This window comes from Phaseolus vulgaris, chromosome 7 (genome assembly GCF_051622355.1).
Source record: "Phaseolus vulgaris cultivar YP4 chromosome 7, ASM5162235v1, whole genome shotgun sequence".
Lineage (NCBI taxonomy): Eukaryota > Viridiplantae > Streptophyta > Magnoliopsida > Fabales > Fabaceae > Phaseolus > Phaseolus vulgaris.
Window position 1 is genome coordinate 5967342 of NC_143504.1, and position 14126 is coordinate 5981467.

Below are 14126 nucleotides of genomic sequence, written 5' to 3' on the forward strand. Positions count from 1 at the left end.
TAACATCGAATACAGGGTCTTCTGCCTCTAATTTATTTTATTTTAAGTACAAAATTATAATGGTTATGTGAAATTTAAAACTTCACCGTTCAATTAAGAGGAGTCATGTGCAGTGCAAGCTGTTAAACAAATGTACTGTTCTTTTCAGTTAAAGGTTTATTTTATGGTCAGAAGAACTATTTATAATATAGCCAAAACCTTTTTGGGAAATCAAAAAGCCTAACAAATAAAACGAGCAACATAATTTGATATCCATTTGACAGATAATAATATACGAAAACAAGTGCTTCTAAGAAGATATACAGTAGTAGAAACTTGCAAATGCTCTATAATAGTGAAGTGTTTTATCCCCCTATCGATATGATCCTCCATCTATTTGCTAAATGTAAACGATTATATCTAATCACAAAAAGAAACTGGTTTTACCCAGTCTGAATGCATGGAAATTGAGACGTGAATCCTGCAGCAGGTACATATGTAGAAACTAGGAATAGGGATCAAGTGCTCTTCGATATAACATCCCCAAAGCGAACAAACCATTGAGCATTGGTTGAGTTATCTTCTTGGTGAGGTTGTTGTCCTTCCACTTTTCGAGGTTGTCCCTTCTCGATCACAAAATGCGCATAGTCAAACTTCTTTGCAGGTGGAGCAAGGATCTTACTTGGAGGTGAAGGAAGTAGTGATACCAGAACCCTGGCTACTTCATGCATGGTAGGCCTCTCAGAAGGGTTCTTTTTCGTGCAAAGCAAAGCAAGCTGAAAGGTCTTCTTAACATGAGCTAGATCAATGCAGGTTATAGACACCTCTGCATCCACAGCCTCCATTACAGTGTTGTTATCTGCCTTGGCCAATATCTGAATTCATGCAAAAATCAGTCCAAAAATCGAAATAAATGAGCTAAAAACTTAAATATATTAGCATTGCTCTGGTAAATGGCCCTCCCAAAATGAAAAAACTGTTACACCTTTTGTATTTTTGTTAACCCCTACAATACACTAAACAAATGGTTTTCTATATAACAAGGACGACTAATATAAAGCAAAAACAGATTTATAGCATGCAAATAGTAATACACGTACCAATTGATGCAAATTAGACTCATTGTCCACTGCCTTTTTTCCAGTTAGTAGCTCCAAAAGAACTATGCCAAAGCTATACACATCCGATTTTTCATTCAGCCTAGATGTTCGGGCATACTCAGGGTCAATATAGCCTATAGTTCCAAGGACATAAGTCGATGCATGAGTTCTTGCGGTCGAGATGGATTTTGCAGTACCAAAATCAGAAAGATGAGCCTCGAAGTTCTCATCCAGCAAAATATTCGAAGATTTTATGTCCCTATGAACTATTCTTGGGTTGCAGTCATGATGGAGATAAGCAAGTCCTTCGGCTGCTCCAACAGCAATCCTCAGACGTGTTTCCCAATCAAGTTTTACCTTCGAGGGACCTGCACCAGATGAAACATCTTAAGTACCAAAGCCAAAACAGAATCGCAGCAATCTAAAAATACAACATGAAAGTTGACAATATGCAGAGTTGACAATCCTAGCAAGTGAATCAACATTACCATGTAGAAGATCCCACAATGAGCCATTCGCCATATAGTCATAGAAAAGAAGATTTCCATCGGGAGTAAGTGCATATCCATGCAAGGTGACAAGGTTTCTATGTCTAATGCTACCAACTGTCTCAAGTTCGGTCTCAAACTCCCTTAAATTGTGTGGTTGTTGGTTATAGAGTCGCTTAATTGCAATTGGTCGGGAATTCTTCAAAACACATTTGTATACAGTACTAGAGGCACCATAACCTATGATATACTTCTCATTGAGATTCTCAGTGCTTCTCATTATATCATCCAAGGTGTGGATAGCCATATCCATGTGAAGAATAACTAGTCTTGGAGGACCTGAAATGAGGCAAGTTCAACACAACAAAAATAAGGAACATTTAAGGCAGCAGTAAACTGATATAACGAGAAAATGCTAGATCCTTTTAACATGCCTTGCCCAGTTCTGCTAGATCCTTTCATCAATTGCTTAGATTGGCTGGATCTATAGAAGGCTACAATGACCATGGCTAACAATATCATAATTCCAAGCGTGAGACATACTACAGCAACTCTGGAGAAAATCTCTGAAAAAAATGTACAGAATTGACCTCAGTATATTATAGTAATTCATTTACAAAAATGCCTTTTAATAGGGAATAGGCATTAGACCTCTTGATTTCGGAATGTAGGGACGACATATTGATCCCAACCAATCTCCACATAATAATGAATTTCCAAAGAAGCTGCCAAAGGTTACATTACATGTTATTCATACATAAAAGATCAGCATCAATTGAAACTAATAGGCTTCTCTACAATACCTGTCAGCTGAAAACCTTGAAAAGTTCTTCATTGAAGGAATTACTCCAGAAAGATTATTATAGGACAAATTTCTAAAATAAAAAAAATAAAAAACATAAGAACAGAAAACAGTCCAAAGATGGCAAAAATGGGACGTAGGGGGAACACAATTAAGGCACAAAGCTGGCTGTCAGGGGTACTCACAATAGTGTAAGACTAAAACAATTGGTCAGCTGATCAGGAATCTTCCCACGCAGATCATTGTTGTTCATAATCCTACAATATAATTTAAGTAAAAATAAGTTGATGCTATTATCCCCCAATGGATCAACACAATACATAAAGCATAAAATACTTCAGAAGTTATGCATACAAAGACATAAGGTTCTGCAGCTGTCCAATTTCCGGAGGAATGCTACCAGAGAGATTGTTGAATGACATGTCACTAGAAGCAGAATAAATTATGTTAATAAATTAATTACTGTTAAAATCTTAACAAGAGATTGGAGTTTACACTTCCACAGAAGAATATAAAACTCACAGAATTTGAATGCTTCTGAGATTCCCAAATTCAGCTGGCAAGGAACCTCCAAGGTGGTTGTGACTCAAGTTGCTGCATTTATGACGAGAAAATATTATTCAGGAAAGCAATAATAGAAAACCAAAAAAAAAAAATGATCACATGGTTCATTACGATATCTTTCTTACAGGGTCAAGAGATGTTCCAGATAACCAACAGATGCTGGAACATGTCCTGAAAAATTATTGCTAGATAGATCCCTGAAACAAGGTATAAAATAAATAAAGGTAATATCCCCACACATCATCAGGTTAGATATGGTTTTTCTGAGGAAACTTACAATGTATCTAGATTAATAATATGCCCCAACTCGACGGGTATATTCCCCTTGAAGTTGTTCGCAGAGAGGTTTCTGGACAAGACAATTTTTACTGTTAAATTACTAAAAATAAGAAATCTGGTATGAATACAATGAAACAAGTTTCAGATAACATACAAGTATGTCAAGCTATCAAGGTTGCGGAAGCTCAATGGAATGGAACCATCTAACTGATTACCATGCACATTACTGAAACGAATCATTGAAAAATCATGCAAGGTATTGAAAACATCATGATATTCTAAACAGCTCAGCAGAACTAGCGGGTAGCAATGAGAAATCTTACAACTGGTTTAAGGCTGTGCAGGAGCTTATGTTATGTGGAATAGTTCCATCAAAATGATTATTGGCAAGATTCCTGAAAATAGTAAATGAAGCTACTTTACACAAGACACTGCAACAATTATTGACAGTGTAACTGACTGACTATAACTTACAATTCAAAAAGATGTTCCAGCTTCCCAAACTCATTTGGAATTTTACCAATTAGGTGGTTGTCATTCAATTGCCTGGAGAAAACATAATCCGTAAGTACATTCACAAAAAACCTAGAGTTTTGGTACAAATAATACAAGTCAACTCACAAGTAGCTCAGTTTGGACATATTGCCGAGTTCAGGAGGTATCGGGCCAGTAAGCATGTTTCCATGAAGGTACCTGATCAATTAAATTTCTCAAGACCAAAACTAGCATAGTAGAAGTTTAAGTCAATGGATAGTTACACTCACAGCTTTCCAGTGAAGGTCAGATTCCCAAGTATTGGGGGAATTGATCCCACTAACTCATTCTCACTCAAATCCCTACAACAATGTCACGTTACAATGCAGAAGACATGTTTAATAACAAATCTACAGATACAAAAGGAATTGCGGTACTCAAACCGCCAAATTATTAATATAATCTTCAAATTTAGAATAATGACAAAGTATACTTACAATATTGCAAGGGCTTGCATCAAACCAATCACTTCTGGAATCTTCCCAGTTAATCTATTTCCTTGAAGTGACCTGGGCCCAAATCACAGTGATACTTGATTATATACAAATCACCATTCTCGAATAAAATAACTAGTGTTTGTCGATTCACAGTACTGAATAAAACAATAACCTCAGTTAAAATACTCACAAAGTAGCAACTTGCAGAAACCCAATATTATATGGAATCTCTCCAGTAAACTGATTATATGATATGTCACTGAAATTCAATGGAAAAAATAGGGTGGTGGCAACGATGAGATAGTTATCGAAAATCAAATATAAAACATACCAAATAATAGTTACTTGGCTTACAAGATTTCAAAACTAGTACAGTTCCCTATGCTGTCAGGTATAGTACCAGTCAAATTATTGCCTCTCACGTCACTGAGAAATCGTAGAAAACAACATAAGAAAAAAGTAAAAACATATGTAAGGTTACAAAAATGATCCAATGTGAAGCTTCATCATGCTTAGGTTGGATTACTCACAAATACCACAATCCAGTTAATTGACATATATCAGGGGACAGACCACCACTCAACATGTTCCCTCGTAATCCGCTGCATTAATGAACAATCCCAATAAAAAACTCTCCTTGTTAAAGAACTATTAAGATACAGGCAGACGTAAAAGTAAAATACACAACAAAAAACATAAAACCCACAGGTACTGCAAGACTTCATTCCAATAGAGTAATCTTGGGATCTCTCCAGTGAGCCTATTTCGAGCAAGATCACTGCAAACATAACAGGACAGTAATCGCACTTACTTAGAGACAGCTAAAGCAACAGATCGTAAAACACTCAAGTAACAAAAACTTCTGTTATTTCCTCTTTTTATTACAATGGATGAGTGTCATTTTAAAAAAATACCAACACGGTATAATTTAGTATTGAGTTTGAGAAGAGGAGCAGAACTTACAGAGTCTTCAGATTTGGAATTTGGGTTAGAGTTGAAGGGATAGGACCAGTTATCTGATTACTCTTTAAATTTCTGCATTCAACAATTCAACTTAAGTCTCGTACAATTAAAGCCGAACAAAATTATAAATGTCAAGTCTGCTTTCAAACTTACAAAAACTCAAGTTGCTTTAGCTTTGACAGGGAGAAAGGTATATCACCATAAAGCTGATTATCAGACAAATCCCTTCAATTAAAAGAAAAAAAATGTAATAAGCAATTATATCTAAAAATATTTCCCAGAAAAACAGGATCAACATGGAAGTAGGTAATAAGAGAAGCAAAAAGCCTACAAATGAAAAAGTGCTGCACAGTTTCCAATTTCATCTGGGATTTGCCCCGTTAATTTATTCCCTTGCAAGTCTCTGGTTGCAAAACATGCAGATATCTCAGAAGCAAATCATATGTCAAACTAAACAAATACATGCATTTCAGATGAGAATGGTAAACATACATTGACTGCAAGTTTCTCAAGTCACCAATGGCTGGGGATATCTCCCCACCGAGGTTCAAGCTGGAAAGGTTCCTAGAAGAAGAGAACAAAGCACTTTAAATCAACACAAAGAGTTAATTAACGCAAAAGGTTGTCAATGAGAAAAGATTAATACAAACGAAACAAATAATCACAGAAGGATAATAAGCTCACAGAGAAACCACAGAAAGGCTGCCATTATCGCAGGAAACTCCACGCCAAGAGCAAAAGTCGTCATTGTGAACGTCATCCCAGTCAAGAAGCACGTCTGGCATATTGCTAAAAGTAGCCTTCATCGCCATTAATGCCTGTCCTGCGCATTTTCAAAGCCCTTCAACACTCAAGCATTTCCAGAGCTCAGTACCGTACAAATCTATCAATTATCAATGCCATAGTACATAGTGTTCCATCGTCTACGATTAGCAATTATATGGAAGACGACTAAAAATCGCATACAAAATACTTCTAAAAAATTCAATTAATTCACCTACGACAAATAATTGCAATCATCAAACCACGGCAATGTGGTAAAACATTGTTGAGAAAATAACAAAAAAAAATACATCGGACGGATAGTTCTTTTTTAAAAGTGTGTATCCAATCTCTTAGTAAAGAGCAAGCAAGTTCCGACATTGAATATACCCATTTCATATTCAAGAAATTATTTAATGGATTAACACGAGTTAGAGTGAACCAGTGAAAGAAGTCCATTTTTATCCCTGTAATCTGGCTTTCATAAATTTCAATACTATAATGTAACAGTTGTAATTGTAACAAAATAAAAAATCTACAAAAGCACTCAAATGCAGAAAGGCATCTAAATAAAAAAATAGTATGCAAATACCCTGAAACTGTAGAACAACGGTCCAAGTGCCAAACCCAAAGTAAACAAAGTTGCATACAGATTAAAATATTGCCAAAACTGTTCCAGACTAAACAATCCATTAATAACGAACTTACCCAAATAATTAAAATGATTAAAAATTAAGATTTCCTTAATCTGCATCATTACTCTTACATGGATTGCTAAACAGGTCAGCAAAAAAATCAGCATCTCATTACAGTTCCGAATCTATCCAAAAGGTCTTTTCCTTTACACTGGTATGGCTTCAAATATCCACCGGAAAAGAGAACAAAAAGGTATAAAAGGAATTGTCATACCGAATTCGGATTCTTTCATGGTTCAACATAAAAATGCAGCAACTTCAGTTATGAATGAAAATCTCAAAGCACGTGAATTCTTCCTTAGAACGGAAAAGGCACTTTATTCCAGGACCCCAACCCCCTCCCCCACTAAAATAAAACACGCCCAGGAGCCAGGAGTGTTTCACTAAATTCAGCATCGTAAATATCTAAAACCCCGACAAAGACACCTTAGAGTCGAATGTCTACAAAGAACTACACAAACGAAAGAGAAGCTTAAACTGCATTTGACTTTGCTTCAACAAGCAAAAAACAATATTCCACTGGAATGCTTTTTAAGTATATACAAAGCAACGAAGAAAATAATAAGCTTTGAGCAGCGCTCTCAAAACCAAAGCACGAAGGGGAGGAAATAGATTCACCACAACCGCAACAACTATCCACAAAACAAAAGACAAAAAAAAGACATGCAAGACAAAGATTTGACGGGTGAAGCAAACGAATAAACCAAAAAGAACTAAAGGGGTGAGTCAAAACGGCAATGCACCCACAAAACGCAAACCTTCTTCGCTGAGGGGCAAAGCAAATGGAGAAAGAAGGAAGAGCATGAGCAGAAGTGGAGACGTGAGAAGCTTCAACTTGTGGTGGCCAACATAGAACAACGGCGCCAAGCCATTACCTTCCATGGTCGCCAACCACAGCACGTAGCAGAAAAGACCAAGCAGGAGAGAATGCAGTTAATATTATAACAGTGACAAAGGTTGTTTGTTGGTGTTGTTTGGTAGAGAGAGAGTGCAGGCGTTTGGCGTGAACCGTAAAATACAGTGTTAGGAAGAGTGAGAGAGAGAATGGGAAACGGCGGTGAAGCGACGTTAGCATAGGAGACTGTCACTGTATATATGGGTGGTAGCCGCCGTCATTCGTACTCGCCGTTTCCCAGCGTATTTGACAGCTATCGCTTTCTTCTCAACTTACGCGCATTTCTTCGCGTGAGCCTTAATTTCCCTGTGTTTTCTCACTAACAAATCTGAACAATGGCCATAAGCTAAAGACAATGTAACTACGCGCTCTACGAGTCATGTGGACAGCAGCGACCGTACACATTTGGATTATGGAGTGCGTGTTCATGGAGCGTGCCAGTAAGCACTTAGAATAGAAACTAAGAATACTTTCTTTTTTTTTAGGATAAAAGTAAGAATATTTAATCCTACTTTTAGTTCTTACATGTATTTTGTACTATACCAAATTAATGTTTTTACTTATAATTATAATAATTACAATTATTATTATTATATTATATTATATTATATTATATTAGAAAAATTATTAAAGTTTTTTCTATTTAAAATGTCTAAAAACTTTTATAGAAATTGTGAAATGACACACCATTTTTGCTGGAGAAAAATATTAGGCTAAGTGGGATGATAGTGCACAGGTTTATATTGGATTTTATAAACTCCTTCTTTAAACACTTAAAAGTTAAAATTTGGTGTGGATTGGATTTGTGAATTTATTTATTTAATTCGAAACGAGCTCATTCAAGCTAATTGGTTTGGATTGAATTTATAGATATAAAAATTATAATAAATTATTTTTAAGTTTTTTAAATCATTTTTTTCTTTAACATCTTTATAAGGTATATTTTATGATTTTTCTAATAGTTGCATTATATATTAAATTGTTTTCTTTAGTTCTATCGTAAAATGTTTTCCCTACATAATAATGTCTGTTTTGATATTTGTTTATACTTTACAAGTCTATTATGTGCACTTACAAACTAGTTAAAACACACTTCTCAAAACAGACTGTGAAAATAATTTTTTAAACAATTAAGCACTACCATTAATGTTTTCATGTTTTTTAATAATTAAATGCCGAGTTATATTCAACTCATCATGAATACTGAGGTGCAGTAACTTTTTTTCTTAAAAAAAATAAGTGCAATAAAAGGCTTTGGTATAATTTATAATTATTAAATTATTAAAAAACTTATTAGATTTACAACTCCTCTAGTGATACTTTCATCCTTTATTCACCGTTACTATTTGACTTAATTATAAATTTTATTTGTGTGTAATGTCAATGCCTTACTTTTTTTTTAACCATTTATATCTAATTTTTACATTTTAAAATAATAAAGTATTATCATCTAGAATTTTTTTCAATATCCAATAGAAATGTAGCAACTTTTTACGGTAACTTTAATCTATATAGATTGATAAATAATAGTATTTTAAAACATTTAAGTTGGAGAAAAAACCAAATGTTCAAAATAAATTATTTGAAGCATTTTTCTTTTCCTTGTATTAAATGTTTACATGGTTATATTTTATTAATATTCAAATTTGTATTGAATTAAAGTTTATTGTATTCTTATTAATTGTTATTTATTATATAAAATTGGTATAAAAATTTAATAATTACAAATTACGTCAACAAAATATAAATATTTATGAAAACAAATATTGAATGTAGATTAAAAGGATAAAAAAAACTATAACAAATCATAAATAGAAACATGGTATCTTTCTTGAAAACTTATGAATGGATAAAAAAAAATGAAAGCATTGCTTTGTTTAAGTAAACAAGCATTAGGATACCCTTGGTGAATTATGATAAATATGTGTAAGATCACTTTCCAAAGGTTTTGTCCTTATTTGGTAAAAAAATTTGGGTTTTGACGTTATTGGAGGGGTTCTATTGCATGAAATGGAAATGAAGAAAAATAAAATGAAGGGTTTTGTCATTTTGCCAAAAAGCAATGCATTGGGCATGTCAAATTGATCTATTGATCTACAAATTCCAATCTATTGAGGAATATTAACATTGGTATCACACAACTTCATCACAGAAAAAGGAAAGAAAATAGCAACATTTTACCAAATGTATGATGTTGGAGATGTGTGTATTTCTACAACAGTGAATGGTTGGTTACAATTACAACTTGCATGTGAACCCAATCAGAATAGGGTGGTGAGAACTTATTTTCCACCAAACATACAACATGGCCACTTTTGTTGTTTTCAAGTAAAGATGAAAAGACATTCATAACTTCAAAAAAAAATTATTCAAAATTATAAAAAAAAACAGACAACAATGTAGAATTGTTTTGATGGTGAATGGTAAAGAAACAAGACTGAACTGTGTCTGAAAGCAGATTAGGTTTGTTTGGAGAGATGAGCAATAAAATAGGTTTGCATATAGCAATGTATAAAGCTGACTTTCTGAGTCCTTTTCCTCTTAAATTATAACTGTCTTCCCTTCATTTGGTAATTATCTGTTTGCTTTCATTTCTGTTTCTTGCTTTAATGATCTGCAAAAAGCTTTTGCCTTTTTCTTTTCTTGTGTGTAAGGTAAGTAATGACACTACTTCCTCCACTTCATTGTGCCTTCCAGGGAATTACTGGTACTAACTAGGCTGTTTATTGCTAGGTTTCCTTTTTTTCATTAAAAACATAAAAAATAAGTTTTATTTTATTTTATTTAAAATTAATATTTTATTATTCAGTTTAATTAGTTTTTTATTATAAAATTTACAACATTTTAGAACGACAAATTATCAAATAAAAATATATACTATAATTTTTTTGAAGTATTTCTTATTTTATTTATAATTATAATTATTTCTTATGTTTATAACTAAATTATAAAATCTAATAGTAAAATATATAATATATATCGTAAGTAAAATATAATTAAATCGTAATATAACTTTTTAAGAAACATTTTATATATATATTTCTTAGTTATTAATTAAGTTTAAATGTACAGCAATAAGTTATTTGACTCTATTATTCATTTTCTATCCAAATATTTCAAAATAATTATTTTATAAGAAATCAAAATACATACATATACATAAACATATAAAAAAATGTACAAAATATAATAAAAAAATTAACTCTTCAGCTTATTTATGTTGAAGTAAAAAAATTAACTCTTCAGCTTGTCTATGATGAAGTTGTTCATCATTAAACACCTTCTACTTATATATAACACATTATCATCACAATTGATCAACAAAATAGAAACCACAAAATTGTGTAAGTTAAAGTTTTAAAACAAAACCTTATACATATACAATTTCAATCATATACACACATTTGAATCACATCTCATCCATATATTTTAATGGATACAGTTTCAATTCAAACATTAACATTTATCAAAACTACATATCCAAATTTCAACCCAAGTACTAACTATCATGTCATAACTCAAAGGAATTAACATCACAAACACGTGACTTTACTTTTGTAAGACTCGTGTGTTGAATTAGAATTGACATGCTACATTACTAAGTTGACATTATTACATACCTACATAATATGAACTAGTTTATTCACATGTAACACGATAAATTCATTATGACCTACTAAATATAATTTTTTTTCACACCGCGTATTGGGTCATGAGAACCTCCTTTAGTTCTTACCATTTAATATTTCCCTATGCGTGAGTCGTATAGTAATATAGTCAAAATTGTCTTCTTCAAAATCCCAAAATCAATATACAACCTAAACATATCAACATAGTATTCTCTCCCTAAAAACAATTATCTTTACAATTCATCACATAACTACATAGAATTAGTATTCAATTTACATGCATAAATAAACATTTACATTTAAATCAACTAAAAACAATAAACAATAACTAAACAAACAAAATTAAAAGTGTTTTTCGATTGAGCGAAAATGTGGATGAAAGAAGAGTTTAGTTTCGGTACTAATTTTGTTTTCGCACGAGCGAAAACACAACGATATTTTTACTCAATCTTCACTTGAGCGAAAACGAAATCGAGAATAAGTTTTTTTCTTACATTTTCTTTTAAGTGAAAACTTTTTCGCTTAATAAAAATATTAGAAAACCAAGTAGCATAACCAATTTATTTTCAAAACACTTACCCATAATCAACATATTAATTTGTACTGTTTATATAACCTACAAAGTTTGCATGACATTACTTTTCTAAACAATATCCTAACACTTTTATATAACTCATATATCAATGTATATATACAATGCTTTCAAATATGAATTGAAACAAGTTCAAAATCATACCTGAAAATTTGACTAACAACTTTCTCTTAAATTTCAAACAATTCACAACATAGCTCAAAGTCACATCTAATCAAAATTAAGATATCAAATTATCAAAATCTCATATCTTTACACTTTTGAAAGATTATAAATTCAACAAATAACATCCCTACAAAAACTCATACAATGTGACCATCACCTTCACTTTAAGTTCATCTACCTTAAAGTACTATTGCAAAATTTAGCTACCTTCCCTTACCTATTTAGCTTGCTCAACATAAAACTAAACTCCAACTACACAAAACCCACAAGAAGGCTAAACATGTATACAAAAAAAGTTCTTATCAATGATTTGAATATACCCATATGATCTTGAACTAAAAGAGACCTCATCATGACTCTACAAACTCCACAATGCATCCGAGTTCCCCCAAAGTACTATTGTAAAACTTAACTAATTTTCCTTACCTGTTTAGTTTGTTCAACATAAAACTAAGTTCCAACTCCACATAACTCACAGGAAGGTTAAACATGTACACAAAAAGTTTTGATCAATTATCTGAATATACCCTTATGATCCTGAACTAACATAAACTCATCATGACTCTAAAATCTCACATGCATCATAGTTCCCACCTCTCTAAAGTACTATTGCAAAACTTAACTACCTTCCCTTAAATGTTTATCTTGATCATCATAAAACTAAGCTTCAACTTTACATAACCCACAATAAGGCAAAACGTGTACACAAAAGTCATGATCAATAATCTTAATATACTCCTATGATCCTGAACTAACAGAAACTCATCATAACTCTATAAACATCACATGCGTCCTAGTCTCCAAGACATGCAAAAATCTTCAAAACTGACTAAAAAATAATTGACAAAAAAGACTTTACTTTAAAGAAAATTATAATTAAATAAACTTTTTCTATTCATCATTAGGATTTTGATCTTCAAACAGGACGAAAACACTAGTCAAAATCTTTGAGAGAAGTCGAAGAAAAAAAAAAGTTTTACAAAAATAGTAATTATCTTAAAATGAAGTTTGAATCGTTAATTTTACTAATTTCACACTCTAATAATAATAATAAAATATTATACTTTATGTCACTTACACTTTTAAACAATTTCATAGATACTTACATTCCTTGAATTTTAAACATTTTAACATTCATTTATTATAAAAACACAATTTTTTTCCCTCTAAAAATACATGTTTTGTTATATTTGATGAATTTCAAAGTAATTTATACACAATTATTATAATTAAGGTTAAATTAGGTATAGTTATTTCTCTCTTATATCATCAAATTTAATTATCTAAAATGAAATAAAAGTAAAAGTATTATAAGTGAAAAAAATAACCCATCATCTCCCACAATTAGATTTTTGTATATAGTTAATAAAACTTGTAGATTTTAAAAATTAAATATGAAATCTTCTACTAACAAAAAAAAAAGTGACCAGAATAAGAGTTTATTAAACATAGTTAGTAACTTTTAGCTAGTGTAAATTATTAGTAAAATTGATAAATATTATATACTAATGAAATAATCATATATTTTTAAAAAAATATAACTCATTACATTGAAATAAATTTTTAAGATTAACACATGGTTTTATATATTTTTTTCATCTTTAATATAAGGCATAGCTTCATATATAAAGCATTAAAATTTACTCTTTATTAATAATGAAGAGAGATTTAAAATATTTATAAAATTATTTTAAAAATTTACAAAATAAACAAAATTAGTTATTTTTTTAGTATGTATGATTATATTAAGTACTAGAGGCAGTATATTAGATTCTTTTGATTTATACCCTTATTTGGTTTTATATTCTGGAGAATCTTTTGGTGGGAAATTAATAATTATCTGTAAATATATTAAATTTTATTAAAAAAATCATTTTTTTCTGATTTTGTTCATATGCACAAAATTGTTTTGATAATATTCCTAATCAAATATTTGAGGAAAAAATTATCCATTAAGTATGTCATAATATATTGATTCCTATTAAACAATTTAAAATACATTTAAAAGTTATCCTAGATCAATTGAAACTAGAAAAGAAAAGAGTAAAAAACAAAACTAAAGTTCTGAACTATGTTTCATAGAAGGGGTCCAAAACTAATTCATGTTTCATGATATGTCACCAAACGCTTTCCGTTTTCCCAAATCTTGCAGCAAATTATTAGGGTGTACTTTTTTAAGTTAACAATGTTCCTGTTAAATTTAAAATCAACATTAATGATTGGTGAGTGATGTGAGTTCTCA

At 31.4% G+C, this 14126-nt stretch overlaps 1 protein-coding gene across 2 annotated transcripts; it reads right to left on the bottom strand.

Moving 5' to 3' along the window:
• Window positions 1–227: 227 nt before the first annotated feature.
• Window positions 228–7934, bottom strand: ERL1 (ERECTA-like 1). Of its 2 annotated transcripts, none has more exons than XM_068635218.1 (27): window positions 7362–7934; window positions 5831–5969; window positions 5639–5710; window positions 5478–5549; window positions 5300–5371; window positions 5147–5218; window positions 4890–4961; window positions 4714–4785; window positions 4538–4609; window positions 4374–4442; window positions 4184–4255; window positions 3977–4048; window positions 3834–3905; window positions 3687–3758; window positions 3536–3607; window positions 3367–3438; window positions 3211–3282; window positions 3059–3130; window positions 2892–2963; window positions 2724–2795; window positions 2555–2626; window positions 2371–2442; window positions 2219–2292; window positions 2002–2133; window positions 1568–1906; window positions 1080–1447; window positions 228–854 (listed from the first exon to the last, which is right to left on the bottom strand). In XM_068635218.1, exons 1-27 carry the CDS (start codon window positions 7483–7485, stop codon window positions 498–500), a joined length of 2970 nt encoding a protein of 989 aa, XP_068491319.1. In that variant the 5' UTR covers window positions 7486–7934; the 3' UTR covers window positions 228–497. The 2 variants fall into 2 exon arrangements, with proteins under 2 accessions (XP_068491319.1, XP_068491320.1); XM_068635219.2 differs by having other exon boundaries at window positions 5831–5964; window positions 7362–7828.
• Window positions 7935–14126: the final 6192 nt, after the last annotated feature.